Genomic DNA, 20996 nt, shown 5'->3' with positions numbered 1-20996 from the left:
GTGCACCAGAGCTGTCTGCTGATAAAACCTGCTACTGGCCAAGACCATCACGCCCTTTGCAGGGCCTGTGTGATGCTTGGTGATATGAGCTGGAAAGTGGTGTTACCTGGTACACCCCTACAGAAGCCCACAGCTGTCATTCCTCCTCAAGCGGAAGCGACTTTCAAATGTAAACAATACCCGCCATACCATTATTGGTCCAGATACGATAACGGCAACACCACACCAGACGTGCAGTTCCATGTTGAGGAGTTAGTGGCACCCCAGTGGCTGGCTGTCGTCCATGCAACAGGCTGTTTTGGAAGTCATTTGCCATTGCAGATGAGCTGTTCGGCACATCTTCCAGTCTGTGGGCTCTATTGGGCGGAGCTTGGGAGACGCACGCACGCTGTATACAGGACATCAGCCGGGGACGCGCAGGAGGCGAATGGAGCTGCACTTGGATGTGTAACTATGATGTGCTTTTTAACAAGAAGTTTTTATGTAAGTAGATTTTAAGAGGGGCCATGGGCGCTCTATTAAATTGATTTACACTATGCAAGGCCATCTCTCTTATACTTTTTAGAAGCTGTCTTATGGGATTTGATACGCTATATGCCAAGCAGTGATCTGGTGAGCAGGGGAAAACGGGGGGGAGTGCGTTGTCCTCCTGTCCTATTGGTGATAGCTTTGGTCACTTCAGCACTACCTTTTGAGCACAAGGGTGTTGTGAAAAAGCGATACTTGCTATGAGGGCTCCCCTCGTGTACTCTGCTTATCTTTAAAGGTCCTGTGGAGGTTACAAGTGGACTCTGCTGGCGCTGCTATTTTGATTGGAATACCTTGGGAACATGTTCTCCTGTATAGTGTGCTGCCTGGAGTAGTGGTGTTTACGGGACATTGAGCGCAGTATCTTTTGCACCTGTTCAATCCATTCCCTCTTTGGCGTGGATGTTTCTGCATCCTAGTGTGTCGCACATCGCTGGATGATACTCACGTAGTGCCCAACAAACGTGACAATGCATGTTTCGATAAATTCAGATCACGCAGCTCCAGGATATGGTCTCTCCCGTAACTGGGTGTCAAGTGACCTGATATGTATGAAAACATAATCATCATAATCATTTACAGATGACTTTCTCTTATATCGGTAATGTGATTTGTATATGGCTACATGCAGAAGTGTATAACAGAAAACTTAAGTGCAAACTTTAGTATATAAGACCCAAGTGTACAGTGCTGGTAAAGAAACTAAGCAACCACAGAGCTATAGCACAGATGCCAATATGTAACCTTAAGTAAAGATTACAACTGATGCATACATTTTTATTATTTTTCTTGTAATTGTAGAACAATTGTTACAATGTTATGTCCTCCACAGATCGCACTGCAGAGGAAGTCGCTGTGGGATCTGCTTTTTCTGTAGTGATGGTCGGAATTCTTGCAGTATGCCTTATTACATACCGACACGTGTTTCATCCTAAAACTGTTCTTCCACAAATTCTGGTAAGCTGCATGTACTTCTTTAGATGGGCTGGTGTTTCATAGGAAATCAGTGCTGTGCTGTCCATATAGAAATCTACAATGCCACTCAGCCACTTCAGCTGTACACCAGAATCATTCATTCCATTTTCCAGTCCCAGCATATAAAAGAAAGTAGCAACAGCTATTAAAAAGTACATTTATTGTAGTCTCTGTGGAACAATCTTTTACCAGTACTCCCTTGTCCGGACCCCCTGGCAGGTCCCCCCTTCTCAACACACACACACACACACACACACACACACACACACACACACACACACACACACACACACACACACACACACACACACACACACACACACACACACACACACACACACACACACACACACACACACACACACACACACACACACACACTTGGTCGAATCCTCACATAACACCTTTTTTTAAAGCTGTAAAGTTAAAAAAGCTGTCATCCGGCCCAGGACCGCTGGCACCCATGCAATGTAACCAGGACTTTCCTCCTGGTCTCGACCATATGTTTCTTAAATATAAGTCTCTAAATATGTTCCCCAGGATTCAGGGTTTTCTCTCTCAAGGGGTAATGCGATCCCTTTATGAGTTGCATGCCTATGTCAATTATGGCAAATTTTCACTTTGGATCTATTTTCAGGTGTGGAGCTTTATAAGCTAATCACAAGCCAAAACCAAGCCAGATCAAACTCATTCAGAGTTTGAAAATAAGCTCTTTGAATCTGTCCCCCAATGCACATGAATTCTTGGTTGTATAGCCTAGAAGTATCCCAAAACTTCCCTTCCAACTATCTACTGAACAGTGGGACAGAATCTTTCTACCTGCGCACAAGGGCTCCCTCAACACGTCCACCCAAGAGCAGGCCTCCATAATTATATCTCAATGGTGCCTTACCCCCTCCAGCTTACATAGAATGTTTACCTCACTTCCAAATAGTTGTTGGCAATGCGACTCCAGGAGGAGATTCCTTACACATTCTATGGCTCTGCCCAAGACTGTCTACCTACTGGCAGGGTCACCTTCAGGGCATCACAGGGAGGATTGCTGTATGGGGCCCTAGTGAATCTGGGGCCTGGCAAACACTGCCACACAGGGGTGCCCATTAATGCGATGAGAGGTGCTAGGAGGCTCATCCAGGAGTTACCTTAGTTAGTTAGCGATTAAAGTAAACCTGAATGAGGGTGGCCCAGTTGGTTTTCCCAGTATGGCTGCCCTGCCTACCGGGCAGAAATTCACAAATGGATTGCTAAGATTTCTACAATTCAGTTGCCATTCAAACCAGAAACCTATCTGTATATTGCAACAATATTGTGTTCAAAGCTTAGAAGAAGTCCATAAGGATCCATTTAATAAATGCGACAAGGGCTGTGATGCCAGCCCTGTGGAAGTCTGAGACACTCCCTACAATTGCTTGCTGGTGGATGTGAGCGAATGATATTGTTTATATGAAGGAGACCATTTTGATTGTATTGATGGAACATGACAGAACTGAACAATTTATTATGACTTGCCATTTGTGAAGACTTTTTAAAGATGCCGAAAATTACAAACACATTACTTATTCATGAGAAGTCATATACTGAAGTTTCTAAGCTGCTTAGATGCACAACTTATTTGTGATATAGATGGATATACAGATTTATCACCCCTCTGCCGATACACCGCAATGCACCACTGTGACTGTGCCTAAAATGAAATAAATATGGCAGTCTCCATATCCCTCTCATTTTTGATGTCCTTTAACAATCCTAATTACTGATTAGCCAGGAAAAATAAAAGTGATGCAAAAGCGAGTTTGGTTTACTTTTGTACATTACTGATGTAGAAGTGAGATAATACAAATTCTCACCACCAGAGGTCCTCATTATACTACATAAGCAGCAGTTTCACCTCCTCTAATGCATTTTAGTAAATTAATCTAAATTTCCTTATCCTTTAATATGTAAAAAGATATAGCCTAGAGCCTTCCTTAAACGGAATTGATACACCTATTTTTATCGAAATAGCATTGTCATGTTCTACAGCGTACATGAAAATTCATCTAATTAACTGTCCTCAAAACCTTTACATTCTTAGCATAATCATAGCCCATTGAACCACACCGTAGAGTAATTGTGGTGGAAACCGGGTAATTTACCAGTTTTTGTGTTGTGGGAGGAAACCAGTGTGCCCAGAGGAAACCCACATAAACACAAGGTGAACATACAAACTCAGATAGTGCTAGTGTCCTAGCCAAGGTTCAAACCTGGTAACCAATGCTGCCAGGAGAAAGTGCTAGCCACATAAGCACCCAGCCACCCGTATGTGCATTCAAGACTAGCAACCCACACTTCCTGCACTCCACTTAGTTATGGTGAGCCTGTGTTGAGATTACAGAGTTCCAGCTGTGTGTGAGCAGTGTGTAATGATTTTTAATGGTACCAGCATAAATCATATACAGTAGCATCACTTGTAGACACTAGTAGTATCACCAGTAGGCTCTAGGCTTGTCGTCAGTGTGTGAAGACAAAATTGATGCAGTTGTCTGTCAGTGTCTCGTGAAACCCTAGGAAACCGATTGAAACCTTTATAGAATATATCTAACACCTACAGTATTGTAACCACTCCATCTCCTAACCACACAGTAACCACATAGAGAACTCAAACTTCTTCACACCCTAACGCAGTGGTTTATATTTTGACACTAGCAGACTCATTTGGTAACACAGAATAGATTATTTAATGTTACACTAATTTCATTATCATGCAAGCTTGAATTGTTAATATATTATGTATTTAGATTTCACTGACATCTTCTGAAGCACTTTACAAAGTCTGTAGTCATGTAACTAACTGCCCTTCAAAAGACATTCCAATTGAATCCCCTTTTTGAGGGAAACAATTGACTAATCAATACATTTTGGAATGTGTGAGGAAACTTAAATGCCTAGAGGAAACACTCAGACATGGGGAGAACATGTAAACTCTATGCATATAATGTCCTGGCTGAGATTTGAGTCAGGGACCTCAGACCTGTAAGATAGAAGTACTATTCACTGTGCCATTGCACTACTTTTAACAGCAGAAATATATTTCCAAAAATATTTTTTGTGCTAAATGAAACAAATACAATAAACCATATTTTGCTTAGGTTGTTGTGTAAAGTAGTGATCCTGTTCTATCATAAAAGAGTGTAATTTTAATAATAAAATTCCAGGAAGTTTTGTTTTTTGCTTTATTTATATTTATCGTGGACTCCTAAAACATCACAGAAAATTTGATAGCAGTATACAGTGGGATGCGAAAGTTTGGGCAACCTCATTAATTGTCATGAATTTCCTGTATAAATCGTTGGTTGTTATGATAAAAATGTCAGTTAAATATATCATATAGAAGACACACACAGTGATATTCGAGAAGTGGAATGAAGTTTATTGGATTTACAGAAAGTGTGCAATAATTGTTTAAATAAAATTAAGCAGGTGCATAAATTTATGCACCACAAAAAAGAAATAAAATCAATATATCGTAACAACCAACGATTTATACAGGAAAATCACGACAATTAACAAGGTTGCCCAAACTTTCGCATCCCACTGTATATGACAGCTCTGGACTTCCCACCTTTAGTTCCCCTCTGAGCAGTTTAGGATCTTATGTTTCTACCACCATTTGGGGACAGTTTAGTGGGGAAGAAGTCCGATAAGCTGCCAGTAATATTACAGTGTTATATAGTAGGACACCAGAATAACTAGAGGAATTTGGATCAGGCAAATTGGACACCATGATCTAATGAACAAGTGTTCATTTTCAGTAATTCGCTGCCCAAGCGACCATTAGGGTTCCCAATGCGGCTAGTAGCTGTTAACATGGTTGTAGTAGCTAGATTCACACGCAAACTTATTCGCGCGAACTTCGGTGGTTCGCATGCGCGGTGAACCGCGAACTATATGCGAGTTCGACTCGCCCCCTATACTACATCATTAGGGTCAACTTTGACCCTTTACATCACAGTCAGCAGGCACAGGGTAGCCAATCAGGATACTCTCCCTCCTTGAGACCCCCCCCCCCCTTATAAAACGCAGGCAGCGTCAGCCATTTCACTCACTCGTGTGGCTGCAGTAATTAGAGAAGGGAGAGAACCTGGCTGCTGACATAGGGAAAGCTTTGTTAGGCTCTTGTGTTAGGCTTGTTAGGTTGCTCCTTCTTGCTGATCTTATTGCTAAAAAGCACTCCTCATCCTCAACAGCTCTTTTGAGAGCTAATGTTGTACTTGTGTTGCATATACAGCCCTGTCAGTCAGTCGCAGCTGCTGGTGGGACCTTGGCCCCTTGGTAATTCCTACTGTGCCACTGCCAGGCCCAGCTGCACATTTGTAATACCAATCACTGCATACCCACCTGTTTAGTGCACCTACCTACCTACCTGCGTGAGCGCACGCAGTGTCACTGCACCTGTTGACGGTACCTGTGTGTTTGACAGCTGCACATTTGTAAAACCAATCACTACATACCCACCTGTTCAGTGCACCTACCTACCTACGTGAGCGCACGCAGTGTCACTGCACCTGTTGACGGTACCTGTGTGTGTGACAGCTGCACATTTGTAATACCAATCACTGCATACCCACCTGTTCAGTGCTACTACCTACCTACCTATGTGAGCGCATGCAGTGTCACTGCACCTGTTCACGTTACCTGTGTGTGTGACAGCTGCACATTTGTAATACCAATCACTGCATACCCACCTGTTCAGTGCACTTACCTACCTACCTATGTGAGCGCATGCAGTGTCACTGTAACTGTTCATGGTACCTGTGTGTGTGACAGCTGCACATTTGTAATACCAATCACTGCATACCCACCTGTTCAGTGCACCTACCTACCTACGTGACCGCAAGCAGTGTTATATACCGGTCACTGCACCTGTTCATGGTACCTGTGTGTGTGAAAGCTGCACATTTGTAATACCAATCACTGCATACCTACCTGTTCAGTGCACCTACCCACCTACCTACCTACCTACGTGACCGCAAGCAGTGTTATATACCAGTCACTGCACCTGTTCACGATACCTGTGTGTGTGACAGCTGTACATTTGTAATACCAATCACTGCAAACCCACCTGTTCAGTGCACCTACCTACCTATGTGAGCGCAAGCAGTGTTATATACAAGTCACTGCACTTGTTCACGGTACCTGTGTGTGTGACAGCTGCAAATTTGTAACACTAGTCATTGCATAATTGTTCACAGTACCTGTGTGCCCGCTCGCTGTGTAATATACCAGACCGTGCATACCTGTTAACCTCCTTGCCGGTTATCCCGAGCTCAGCTCGGGGTAACCTGCGCAGGAGGATATCTCAGGCCCCGCTGGGCCGATTTGCATAATTTTTTTTTGTTACAAGCAGCTAGCACTTTGCTAGCTGCTTGTAACTTCCGATCGCCGCCGATCCGCCGCAATCCGCCGCGCCGAGTCGCTCCCCCCGCCCCAGAGCCCTGCGCTGCCTGGCCAATCAGTGCCAGGCAGCGTTGAGGGGCGGATCGGGATTCCCTATGACGTCCCGACGTCCATGACGTCGGTGACGTCATCCCGCCCCGTCGCCATGGCGACCGAGGAAGCCCTGCAGGAAATCCCGTTCTCAACGGGATTCCCTGCATACTCTGATCGGCGAAGGCGATCGGAGTGGGTGGGGGGATGCCGCCGCTTAGCGGCTATCATGTAGCGAGCCCTTGGCTCACTACATGATTTTTTTTAAAAAAAAATGTACGGCGCTTCCTCCTTGCCGGATTTTTTAGACCGGCAAGGAGGTTAACTGCACCTGTGTGACAGCTGCACATTGTATTGTAATACCAGTCACTGCATACCTTTCATTGCACCTGTGTGACTGCACATTGAATTAGTCAAGTCAGTGCATACCTTTCACTTCATCCCCCCCCCCTCCCCCCCCCCGATATGGACAAAACAACAGGCAGAGGCAGAGCTGGAGGCAGGCCACCCGGCAGGTCTGTTCAAGGTCGTGCTGATGTGATTTTCGTGCAGCCCTGGACAAAGTATAGTGCTCAGAAAAAAACACTTCCCATCGACTCCCAAGATTGTCAGGATGTGGTTGACTATTTAACACAGAACACCTCATCTTCCGCAGCCACCAGCGCTACTACAAGCACCACATCCGCTGCATTTGACACTTCGCAGGAGTTATTTGGTGGGGAATTAACTGATTCACAGACATTATTGTTACAACAAGATGAAGGCGCTAAGCAAGTTACACCACCTCATATGTCTGAGTTAGGCGACACTATGTTACGTGTGAGGAGGAGGATGATGAAGTACCTGCTGTTGGTGCAGTTTATGAGGTGTCTGAGGCAAGCGAAGCTGGGAAAGATGATTATGATGACACAAATGCCACGTGGGATCCTAAGAGACAAGATGACCAAGGGGACAGTTCAGAGGGGGAGTAAGAGAGAAGTAGGAGGAGACAAGTTGCTGAATGAAGCAGGGGGATCTCCTCTTCAGAAACAGCTGGTGGCAGTGTCTGGTGCCATGTATCACCACCTATGGACAGCCAGCCAACATACCCTTCAACGTCAGCTGCTGAGGCCACCATAGTGCCATCATCCCAGGGGGGCTCAGCGGTTTGGAAATTTTGTGTGTGTCTGCCTTAGATCAGAGCAATGCCATCTGTTCTCTCTGACGCCTAAAATTGAGCCGTGGAAAGGCCAACAGCCGCGTAGGGACAACTGCCTAAGAAGGCACCTGGAGAAAAGGCACTAACTGCAATGGGAAGTGCACCAGAGGAAAAGCAGCACACAAAAGCAAAGCCACCCTCCTTTTCCTCTTCCTCCTTCAGGTGCCACATCTTCAGCCACTTTCTACCTTGCACCTTCACAATCACAGCCACCCTCCTCCACTCCGCCTCTCACCTTGAGCGGTTCCTGCTCCTCTGCACACAGCAGCAGCCAGGTGTCCGTGAGGGAAATCTTTGAGCGGAAGAAGACAAAGTCTGCCAGTCACCCCCTTGCCCGGCGTCTGACAGCTGGCTTGGCGGAACTGTTAGCTCGCCAGCTGTTACCGTACCAGCTGGTGGACTCTGAGGCCTTCCGAAAATTTGTGGCCATTGGAAGATACCAGGTCGCAATTATTTCTCAAAAAAGGCGATACCCAAACTGTACCAGGAAGTTGATAGGCAAGTGGTGTCATCTCTGGCACACAGCGTTGGGTCAAGGGTCCATCTGACCACGGATGCCTGGTCTGCCAAGCACGGTCAGGGCAGGTACATTACTTACACAGCCCATTGGGTCAACCTGGTGACCGATTGCAAGCAGGAAGTACGTGGCTGTGCAGCTGACCTAGTTGTGCCACCTCCTCTCCTCCTGCTATATCCTTTTCACTGTCATCCTCCTCCTCCTCCTTGGCTGAGTGGCAGTTCAACTCTACTGGTGCTGCGATCTCCTCTCCAGCTACACAGCCCCAGCTCCCCAGGGCCTATGCTGCATGCCAGGTATCACACCATCTTAGACATGTCTTACCTCAAAGCGGAGAGTCACACTGGAGCAGCTCTCCTGGCTGCTCTGAACAAATAGGTGGATCAGTGGCTGACCCCGCACCAACTGGAGATTGGCAACGTGGTGTGTGACAACGGCAGCAATTCATCAGAGAAACAAATTGCCGGTGAGACGCTTGATTTGCAATAGCCCGACTCGCTGGAATTCAATGCTCCTGATGTTCAACCGCCTGCTACAACAGGACAAAGCCGTCAAACAGTATCTCTACAACTACAGTCAAAGGACACGCTCTGGGGAGATGGGGATGTTCTGGCCAAAGTACTGGACACTCATGCCTGCAGGCTCATGCGGCCATTTAAGGAGGTAACAAACCTGGTGAGTCTCAGTGAAGGTGCCATCAGCGATTGATCCCATATGCTTTCTTCCTGGAGGCTGCCGTGCGTATGGTGGTGGATCAAACTGTGGAGGAGTGTGAACAGGAACAGAAACAGGAGGAATAGTTGGGGGATCAATTCTCAGCAGAAGCAGATGATTCCTCAACACCTGCGGCAACACAGAGGGGGGAGGAGGAGGAGAAAGAGTCGTGTGGGGAAGAGGAGTCAGATAATGAGGAAGGTGTTGTTTTGGAGGAGGAGGAGGAGGCGGCAAAAGAACAACTGCAGCAGGTGTCACAGGGGGCTTGTGCTGCTCAACTTTCCCGTGGTATTGTTTGTGGCTGGGGGGGGGGGGGGGGAGGAGGCGAACTTAGCTGACATCGCTCAGGAAGAGCAAGAGGAGATAGATAGTACGTCTGCATCCAATTTTGTGCAGATGGCATCTTTCATGCTGTCCAGCCTGTTGAGGGACCCCCGTATAAAAAAACTCAAGGGGAATGAGCTGTACTGGGTGGCCATGCTACTAGACCCTCGGTATAGACACAAAGTGGCGGAGATGTTTCCAAATCACCAGAAGGCAGAAAGGATGCAGTACTTGCAGAACAAGCTGGAAACTATGCTTTGCTGTGCATTTAAGGGTGATGTCACAGCACAATGGAATAAAGGTGCCACTGCCAGTAATCCTCCTCCTCCCATGTCCATACAGGCAAGGACAGGACGCTCTAGCGATCTCATGGTGATGTCGGACATGCGGACATTATTTAGTTCAACATCTCACCTTAGCCCTTCCGGATCCAGCCGACTACCTGGCCTTAAGTGTGGATGTAGACACTGTGAGCAGCGATGAACCCCTCGACTACTGGGTGCGCAGGCTTGATCCGTGGCTAGAGCTGTCACAATTTTCCATCCAACTTCTGTCTTGCCCTGCCTCAAGCGTCCTGTCAGAAAGGACCTTCAGCACAGCTGGAGGCATTGTCACTGAGAAGAGAAGTCGCCTAGGTCACAAAAGTGTTCAGTACCTCAACTTTATCAAATTGAATGAGGCATGGATCCCGGAGGGCTACTGTGCCCGCCTGAAGACTAAGTCAGTCGCCACACACAGCATCTCTGCCTGCACGTCGTGTGACGGCCTGCCCCATGACTAAGTCGGTCCCCACACAGCATCTCTGCCTGCAGGCTGCTTGACTGCTTTCTCCGCCACCACCAACAGGGTCCAGGACTCCAGCCGGATTCCTGAATTTTTAAGACCGCTGCTAGCAGCGGCCGCTATAATAATTTTTCTGGTGCGTGTACATGCCTGCCTAATTTTTCTGGCTGCACTACAGCTGCAACAACAAAACAAAAGGCAGGTACATGTGTCAATTCCCCTTCGTGATCATTACCTTGCCGAGGTGAAGGGGCTTGCGTATCACAATGAAGCAATGACTGCCAGCTATATGAGTGTCTCTGGGGGATTCTGGGGCATGCCCAAGATAATAAGGTCGTTTCTTCATTGTGGACAGACAAAATTCGATCAGCTGGACAGTCACTGTTGTTCTGTCATTGAGCTACCTCAGCCCGGTGACCATATGGGCTTGAAAACCGCCATTGCTTGCACTCTGGCCATGGTGCGCACCAGTTTAGCAAGGCCGTCACTACACACAATCAGCTGTTTGCGGTGCGTTACACAGTGTGTTTGGTCTGTCAGTGTGAAGCAGTAAACTAATTACACTACCTGATTGATGTATACACATGCAAGATGTTTTAAAGCACTTTAGGCCTCCAATTTAGCATGCAATGTGATTTCTGCCCTTAAAACGCTGCTGTGCGTCAAATCCAGATTTTTCCCCGGAACTTTTGGCGTGTATCCCACTCCCCCACGCAAAAACTCAGATGTTAGACCCCTTGAAACATCTTTTCCATCACTTTTGTGGCCAGCATAAATGTTTCTAATTTTCGAAGTTTGCCTCCCCATTGAAGTCTATTGCGGTTTGCGGAAGTTCGCGGAAGTTCAGGCGAACCAAACTTTTTGCGGAGGTTCGCGTTTGAAGTTCGCGAACCGAATATCGGAGGTTCGAGCCATCTCTAGTAGTAGCCAATCGTAGACTATTAGCTACAACTATCAGTCGTTTGGGTAACAGGTTTCCTGGTTAGTTTTAGGCACTTATCGGGTGTAGGTTAGACATTTAGGCATTAGGTGGGGTGGGGGGTGGTTAAGGTTAGGCACTGATGAGGGGGTTAGGCATTAGGTATAAGGTCTTCTTTTTAGGCACTTACAGGAGGTTAGGATTATGCATTAGGTGGGGGGGTTTGGATCAAGCACTTATAGCAGAAGGTTCAAGTGAGAATGAGTGCCGTGTACTGCATAGCAAAATATTATTTAAGTTACCAATGTTTTACTATTAGCATCTGTTATAATTTAAGTAGGCCTCAGTTACTTGGCCTGAGTTTTATGTAAAAGGCTTGTCCGCAGTGTATGCCTTTAAAATAGACAGAGGCATCTCAGGGTCTGCGTGTAGCAGAAGATACACGCAGATACTGAGAACATGTTCCTAAGAGAAGGCCATCGGTTTACTCTGACCTCCACTTACAGGACAGGAACAGTAAACATTGGCCATATTTACTAAACATTCACATTCCCGCATCTGGGTCAAGTGCCTCATCGATTATTAATCGAGTAGGTGTGTATGATGACACCACAAGTGAGTCCACCAATAGACTTATTTAGGGGGTGGCGAAGATGATGTCATATTTAACTCTTTCCTAGCCGGTATTAAATCTGGAGCGAGCAATGGAGAACTCACTTCTGCTTCTTCCTTCCGCACTAGCTCGCAAGGCCGACTTGGACCTCTAAGCATGTTATTCCTTTATGTAATCTGATATAATGTTGGCTGTACATAGGTAGTTTAGTGTAACGTAGTTAGGAAGAAGGTACCTGATTGACTTCAAGAGGGAGTCTAATCATGAGCTTATAACGCAACATGAAGATTGGCATGGCTAGGATATGATGAATGTATCTATCTGTATTCCTGTGACTTGAATAAATAACGGAAACATTGAAAGAAGCCTGAGCAAGTCTATATCCTGTTTGCTGTGTGGAGAGTCAAGTGATCTCACAGTCTGTGAGACGATGGTGTCGAAGCAAGGTGATAAGAACAGTTTATAACAGTGGTGCCGAAACCCTTCCCTGTTTAGCAAAACAGGCGGACGGGCCGGGGCCGAAAAAGAAGTTTTCAAGATATTCCACAGCAAGACAAGCGGAATAGACGGACGCAGACGGTAAAGCTTATCAAGCTGATACTGATAAGTGGTGTGGGAAGTGTGCGGGAGCCAAGCACACTACAGCAATTCGAAAAATCAGCGGCGAAACTCTTGGACGTTACACTGTAACTGCATGTGCACACGGTTACAAGCCTAAAAACCTGGGTCAGAAGGAACTCTCCGAGGCTACGGCTGCTCGCAACTGCCGCTGGAGATTGATCCGCTGTGGGGGAAGGTGGATGCCCCCCACTGACGTTCCGGTGTCCACAGAGGTTTCGTGGGAAAAGTTGCGGAATGCTTGTGAATTGCGAAGAATCTGCTGCTCAGGCAAGTTTGTTTACGTTGTTGTATGGCCTTATCTGTGTTGTATTTGGGTATTATAACAAGGAGAGGTTAATGTGTTAATGTGTACGTTCTGTGTTAATTGCAGCATGGTGGCTGCGGGCTTCTCATCTCTCCCATGCATGGTGGGAGGGGGGAGTCTGGTTTATGTGCTTGTTTTTTTTTTTTCTTCTTCAGTTTCAAGCTTCCTGTGTTGTATATTTACGGAGTGGTTATCTCTGCATTTGTCTCAAGCATGTTTGTGCTGGAAAGCAGTTTTTTTCCTCTCTTCTCTTCTCTCCATGTCTCTACAGAGGCTGGGAAGAATGTCCAGATAGAGCAGGGGGGGGGGGGGGAGGTCCCCCGCGGCAGAGGGAAACCAGCAGGGGTAGCAGAGTAGACAGGAGAGAAGTAAGTTTTTCTTCGGTGAGCTGGCGTTTTTTCCCGAGCCCGATCAGGGTGTTTTTTTTTCCCTCTCTGTCCATAATGGAAAGCGTAGAGAGATAAGTAGGCTTATCTCGTCCCAGTCAGAGCTGCTTCAAAGGCTTTAAATGTCGGTATCTGTTATGTTGTTTAGCCAGCTCGTCTGTTGTTCGTCTCAGTAATGGCGCTGTAATAGTTCTGAGTTATGGCTGAGATAAGCTGCAGATGAGTTGTGGAGAGAGGGGATAGAGGGAGAGAGGAGGAAAGCGAGTGTCTTTCTGTTTGTGAGATGTTCTGCACGTTTCTCGCATTTCCAGTCGGTGCTGCTGCTAACATGTTTTTTCAATGTCTGTATTGTGTTGAAGTTCTAGCTGGGATGTTAACAGTTAAAACAGTTACAGTGGTTTGGAGTCGTATAGCTCGCTCGGGCGGTTCTTAGTTATGTCTGTGATAGAGTGAGAAAGATTCCTACGTCTCTGGGGATCCGTATGTCTGATTGCAGTTCGGATTACAGCTGAGACGTGAAGGAATGCTGAGGCTGATTTTTGTGCTTTGTGGATAGATGCTGTGTGTAACGATGCATAAAAAAATGTATGTTCTATTTGAGTTTGCTCTCTCTCCTAGGTCTATAGGAACGAGAGGCTGCTATGGGAGCAGCCATCTTGGCTGGCAGTCCAGGACTCAAAATGGCGGCAGTGGAGAGAGCCCGCCCCCGTGAGTCATGGCCCCCACACGTCATGGCAGGGGGGAGGAGGGGCTGGGGGATCCACGTCACGTCAGGCTGTGCTCGCGGCTCCGGGCAGAGCAGCTGAAAGGGAGGGGGGTAGAAATACAGAGACATTTTCCTGTGTGTCTCGGTTTTCAACGTATTTCCCCAGAGTTTTTCCCAGAGTCCATGGACAGGAATGCCAGAATAGGAAGTGTTTCCCAGCTCGGTGCAGGGACACACGGAGCAGTACGGATCGGAAATGGGTCTGTACTGTGTTGCTTATGGGATTATTCCTGTAAGTGAGGCACCTTAATGGGTGGTGCAGCATGAGTTCCCAATAGAAGGAAAGGGGGACAGCGCATCAAAGGGGGTGCCGGAGTTGGAAAAAAGGGAGTTGACCAATTCGGGTTTCCGTCGCCGCTTCTGCAGAGCGGTAACGTTTTTTTCCGGTTTTGTCGTGAACAGGGCCAGAGCTGGACTGAGAGGTCTATGCTGGGCTGGAGCTGTTTTGTGTGCGTTTTTTTTTCGTCCACTGATTGGTCAAATTTGTTTTTTCCAGCTCCTATCAATTGTAGCACAAAGAACAAGGACTGACAACAGTTCATGGGGCAATTATACAGATGATAGAATTGCCGTTTACAGAGTGACAGTGTATCAGTACGCTGTTTGCCATGTGACTACCTTCCATGTGGGCATTCAGGGATCTGCATACAGGCATGTGACGCTGGTATGCTTAGCCCTGCACCCTGTGTAGTTTAAGTGTAAAGTGCTCCTTCCTACAGGGAGGCAGCCGGTTTTTTTTGTGTGAAGTCTGGGGGTAGTGGCACGGCAAACATTGATCAGAGGGTACAACACACAGAACTTCTAGCAGAGCTGGTATCGCAATGAAGTTCTAGATAAGTAAATGCGATAATGAGTAAGAGCATTGCAGGCTCACCTGCAAAGCAGCATCAGGTGTGGCATCCGTAATCTGTGCATGCGACTGCCGCGCATGGACAGATAAGGGGGGATGTGGAGTGAGCTGCAATGGGGTGAGAGCTTCCAAAGGTGAAGCGAGCTTCCATAGGTGAAGTCCGCGGGAGCATATTTTAAACAGGTAAGTACTGAGGATAGTACTGAGGTAGGGGGGTGAAGTTTAACTCCAATCTACCAATAAGAGTAAACAGAGTTCAGGAGAACCATAAAGTAACGAGATCAATTACGATATATATTGATCAATTTAAAGTGTAAAGAGTACAAGCCGCAGGGCGAATCCCAAATCATTAATAAGAATTGATTTGTTTGTATTTCGATTTCAGGTGTTTGGCAATATGGAATTGAGACAGCTGCAGTGCTGGCAGCAAAGATGGAGATGTCAGTCGGATAAGCGAAAGGTTCCAGATGCCAATCTAAGCTTGGAGGAACACGAGATTCCTGAAATCGGAAAGAGACTAAAACACGAGATTCCTGAAATCGGAAAGAGACTAAAACACGAGATTCCTGAAATTGGAAAGAGACTAACAAAACTGTCTGAGCAAAGCATAGTGCAAATTGCTAATGTTTTTCTTTCCCAAGGTGGTGCTTTTATAATGAGGAGTACCGTACTGATGGTGATCCTAGGTTGCCATTTCGTCCTAGGAGAACGAAGAGAGGACATTCTCATGTATAATAAGGGGTTAATGAGAATGCAAGGCCCAAGCATGTTAATGTTGGGTGACAAAGGTTCTGATCCTTTCACACCTCCCTCTGATTGGCACAGATGGACCATGCAGGGATGGAGGAAAAGAGCACTTGTGCCAGGAGAAATCAAATTTCATGGCACAATGTGGGTGAAAGGTCTGAAGGGTCAGGTGTGCGGGCAGTGGGAATTTAATGGCAGTGTAAATCTGCTATTGAATGCCACACTCCCAGAATCGATGCACCGATCCAAAGGTTTGTTAAAAGGTACATTGCAGTACAATGGGTACATGCAAGAGGTGGAGTGTGTGATTCAGAGGTACCTTGTCTTGGTTATGCAGAGTGAGATGGTTCCAGATTGGAGAGGAACGAGCAGGAGGCGTCAATTCTCTTACCAGAGAGACGCAGGGGACAACATCACACTCTGGAGTTACCAACAGAGAGGGCCTCTGAAACAACTATACACACGTAAAGGCTGGAAAGCCGAGGGTGGGTGGTTCTCGAAACAAGAAGTAAAAATCGAGATCAAGCCACATTTCCAGGTGACAAAGAGGGTGGGGAGAGCGGTCCCGGGGGAGGGAAAGCCCACACAGGGAACCCCATTCACACCACACGGGTCACAACAGGGGACGATATTACACAGTCCATATGCAGCAGCTTATCCTCATGATAGTTGGGTAAGTGATGAGGTACTCTTAATCGAAAGATTGCAGAGAGTACAGTCTTCCCGACCTCAGGTACATATTGTGCCTCAGGACATAAGGGGGGAAGAGGTCCAAGGACAGGACAGCTGGGTACATATTTTGTCAGCGAGAGATTGGACAAGGGGAGGTATATTAACTTTTCTGGAGAAGGATCTTTTGCATGGCATCTTCGAGATGTTTGGGTGAACAAATGGAAACGGTGCAACATTCCTTTAGGCACCGCCACTTCCTTAGTTCCCACCTCAACACATGTCTTACACCAGGACCTGAGAGGTCAACCTTTTTTGGTGCTAGACGGGGAGGTGAAGCAAGTAGAGTTATCCTCATGTGGGCAATTCTTGCAGAAGTATCTGCGTTGGCCGGGGCAAGCCAAATTTAGTGAAGAAGCCTGCGGGCTCAATAACGCAGACTGCGAGGCTACCATTCAAAAGATCCACCCTGAAGCCAAACCAATAGTTCCGGTGGCTGAAGGAAGGGTTTGGTTTTTTAACATAAGGTCTAATGATACATTCAAGGTATATTCTCATAATTGTTCCGATAAGGGGAATTTTCCAAGGGGAACATATTGTGTGAGTGGAGATCCCATATGGATCCTGTCATCCAGGCTGGATGACGTTGTTTCTCAAATTGTTAAGAGAACTCTAAAGGTCAAAGTTTCACGGGTAGTTCCCATCCTGAAAGAGAACACGACATGGGACAAAGGGGAACAGGGTTTGATCCAAGACGGCCACATTTTGTTACAAAGGTTAAACAAACAGTACACTAAGTTAGAGGTAAGATTTCACCATGATACAGGTGATCTTAACGAGGTAGAACACAAAAATGAGCAGGTGAGTTCCAGTCTGCCCTGGTGGACAAAGGTTCCGGTGATGTTCCAGGGACACTCGGACGGGGCATCTGCAGTTCCAAAGTTCTTTCTACACCCACTGGTCGTCTGGATGGGGATGACAACTTTAGGCATCGTTATCCAGGTGAGGTTGCGGGTTAAAATTACGTAAAATAAATTAACCGGTCCAGAGATTGGTGCCTCATAAACAATCTCCGGAACCAATAGTTTAAATTAAGGGATCTACAGGGTTACGGGTATAGGTTTAGTAGTACCTAGGAGCTGATTGTATAAAGGCGCTCTTTTAGAAGGCACCGGGCACTGCTCCGTTTTGTAACAACCAAACGAGTTTCACTTTTCTGTGGTCATGCAAGTTTGTGAGTGATACGCAAGTGACGCAAATGCTGAGCATGTGGTATTGAGGGACTTAGAAGTAGGGCCTCCCCAGAGAGCCTGGTTACAGGAAGACCAAGAGGTCTTGCTCTCTCTCTTCCAGGGGTAATCGCCTAGAGCAGAGAAGTTGTGTGAGCACGAACATCGAAAAGTGAAACATACAAGAAAGAAACCAGGTACTGGGAGGTTCAGACGCTGGGATCTGCGGGTCAAGCCGTTTTAGGGGGGGTTGTTATAATTTAAGTAGGCCTCAGTTACTTGGCCTGAGTTTTATGTAAAAGGCTTGTCCGCAGTGTATGCCTTTAAAATAGACAGAGGCATCTCAGGGTCTGCGTGTAGCAGAAGATACACGCAGATACTGAGAACATCGGTTTACTCTGACCTCCACTTACAGGACAGGAACAGTAAACATTGGCCATATTTACTAAACATTCACATTCCCGCATCTGGGTCAAGTGCCTCATCGATTATTAATCGAGTAGGTGTGTATGATGACACCACAAGTGAGTCCACCAATAGACTTATTTAGGGGGTGGCGAAGATGATGTCATATTTAACTCTTTCCTAGCCGGTATTAAATCTGGAGCGAGCAATGGAGAACTCACTTCTGCTTCTTCCTTCCGCACTAGCTCGCAAGGCCGACTTGGACCTCTAAGCATGTTATTCCTTTATGTAATCTGATATAATGTTGGCTGTACATAGGTAGTTTAGTGTAACGTAGTTAGGAAGAAGGTACCTGATTGACTTCAAGAGGGAGTCTAATCATGAGCTTATAACGCAACATGAAGATTGGCATGGCTAGGATATGATGAATGTATCTATCTGTATTCCTGTGACTTGAATAAATAACGGAAACATTGAAAGAAGCCTGAGCAAGTCTATATCCTGTTTGCTGTGTGGAGAGTCAAGTGATCTCACAGTCTGTGAGACGATGGTGTCGAAGCAAGGTGATAAGAACAGTTTATAACAGCATCAGCACAGCCAACTGTTGCGGTGGCGATGCAATACCTATTCAGAGGAGGTTATATAAATAAGGACCTTTGTTGCTAATCTAAACGGAATCTGCATTTACCGGTAACTTCTCTTGATAAAGAGTTAATATAAATATTGTATTTTTTTCCAATAACACATTTATTCATGTTTTGCTATATACTTTTGTATTATTAGGCTTTTAATGGTTTGCACCCCAAAACAATTGGAAGCGACAACAAATCTGATGACCCGTTTTCGGCTCCCTTCATGTTTGAAGGTATGCAATATCCCAGATACACCCTGGAAGCTGATAACAAAGCTCAAAAGCATCCAGAAAACAAGAGATATGTTTCAACCGAAACCTGCAGAAAAGACTATGTCAACTTCATACAGAATGATGTTCATGTTCCTTTGAACAAGACATTGGAACTCAGAAACTCCACTTATGAAAGAAATGCTTCTGAGTGCTATATCACTTCAGAATATCCAGATGTTTGGATTTCATCAGATACAAGGTACACCAAGGACAATCCGTGTCTACATTACCCACTGATTTCTAACCTAAGTGTTTACTACAATGACCTGACTGCATGTAAGAAGGAATGCAACAAGACCAAACAGTTATATTTCAACCAGGAGAGAGAATTGCATCGTTTTTATGTCAATGATCCAAAAATAATCCATAATAGCATTTCTGAGAAATCCTATCCCAGGCCAGTGTAATGATAAGCATACACTATACAATTTGTAATACATAAACGGTTAGTATCTTTCAGAAACCAATCAGTTGGTTACCTGGTCTCTCTCCATTCTCGAGTAGATATCATGCAAGGGGGGTTGATTCACAAAGCTTCCTTATTTTTCACCTTAACTGAAATGCTGGGCATACACGGCTCGATTTTGCCGCTTGATTCTCCCACTCGATCGTTTCGCCGCTCGATTCCGCAGTCAATTCTCTTATCTTCCGCTCATTTTTCTTATATTTTTCCATGCACTTCAATACAGAATCGAGCGGCGAAACGATCGGGCGGGAGATCGGACATGTCGGAAATTATCTATCGAGTCATCTTAATCTCTCAAAATCGAGCCGTGTATTCCCAGCAAAGGAATAGCTAATGCATGAGATAATCAAATAAGGAGAAATAATTCATGAGATAAAACGGATAAGAAGAGATTAAGAAATCATTAGTTAATTTAGATAAGGAGAGAGAAATCACAAGTTATTGGAAACCGGAGATCAATGGTATTTAAAAATCAATACTTACCCGGGGCTTCCTCCTGCCCCATAAACACGTGTGAGTCTCAAGCTGTCCTTCTGTGGTTTGCCGTTCAGCCACGATCAGCTGCGGTAACTTGCTCAGTGACATTAGTCCGGGTCTACTGCGGATGTGCGGGAGGTCCGCTCATGCGCAGAAGTCCCAGACTGGATATGACTGAGCGAGTTACCGGGGCTGATCACGGCTGAATGTCAGGCCATGGGAGGACGGCATGGGACTCACACGTGTTTATGGGGCGGGAGACAGTCCTGGGTAAGTATCGATTTTTGTATACTATTGATCTCTGGTACACCTTAAGTTATGCTAGGTACATACCATACAATTTTCTGCTTTACCTGCCAGATTGATTTTTTTTTTTAACATGTCCGAATTCTATGGAAATTGACCAGAAAATCAATCAAAATTAAGATCGGACATTTGTATGGTGTGTACCTAGAATCAATCAGATAAAGAAAGATAAATAATGTGTTAAATCATTTAAGGAGAGATAAATTGTGAGTTAATAAGTAAGGTGAAATAATAAAACAGCCCTAAGTGAATCAGCCCTAAGATCCCAGCACAAATCTTGTGTAATGTTTGATACATACCATGCAAGAAATCAGATCGGTCTTGTTGGAAATAATCGATTTGTCCTGTATGAGGGGAAATTGCATGGTGTGTATCAGGCATAATATTGAATGCACTGCCACAGCTGTATGTTGCCCAACACAGGGCAAATCCGTACAAAAGGTGCTTGGAACGTGTATTACATTACACAGTTTAAATAACCCCTCTTCTGTTTCAAATAAGTGGTTAGTCATCATATAATCACAAACACGACATAACCTTTTGGACCCAAACTGCAATAAAGCAATAGGGTGCAGCACACGTCTAGCACACGTATAGCATAGACTGTAAGCTCTCTTTAAAGCTATGTTTTCTGTACCCCACCTGCAGTGCTGTTCTGCACACTCCTCTGATCCCAATTGTCATGTGAGAGCTGCTTCATGTGATATGACATGAGCATCAGGGTAAGAGAGGTTTGCAGAATGGCAATGCAGATGAGAAGTTATACATACCCAGGGCCGGTTCTAGTAACAATGGGGCCCCTGGGCAAAATTCACCTATGGGCCCCCCA

The 20996-nt window shown here is 45.8% G+C and overlaps 1 protein-coding gene across 1 annotated transcript in view; it reads left to right on the top strand.

The window, feature by feature from the left end:
• The window catches only part of LOC137504793 (uncharacterized), a 51966-nt gene extending 32641 nt beyond the window's left edge, over window positions 1-19325 (top strand). Inside the window, exons 8-9 of the mRNA XM_068233384.1 lie at window positions 1361-1485; window positions 18798-19325. Of these exons, the coding sequence (XP_068089485.1) occupies window positions 1361-1485; window positions 18798-19325 (653 nt within the window). The remainder of the gene's footprint in view (window positions 1-1360; window positions 1486-18797) is intronic.
• Window positions 19326-20996: the final 1671 nt, after the last annotated feature.

Source organism: Hyperolius riggenbachi, chromosome 4, assembly GCF_040937935.1.
Source record: "Hyperolius riggenbachi isolate aHypRig1 chromosome 4, aHypRig1.pri, whole genome shotgun sequence".
Lineage (NCBI taxonomy): Eukaryota > Metazoa > Chordata > Amphibia > Anura > Hyperoliidae > Hyperolius > Hyperolius riggenbachi.
This window is presented reverse-complemented; position numbering and strand designations above follow the sequence as displayed.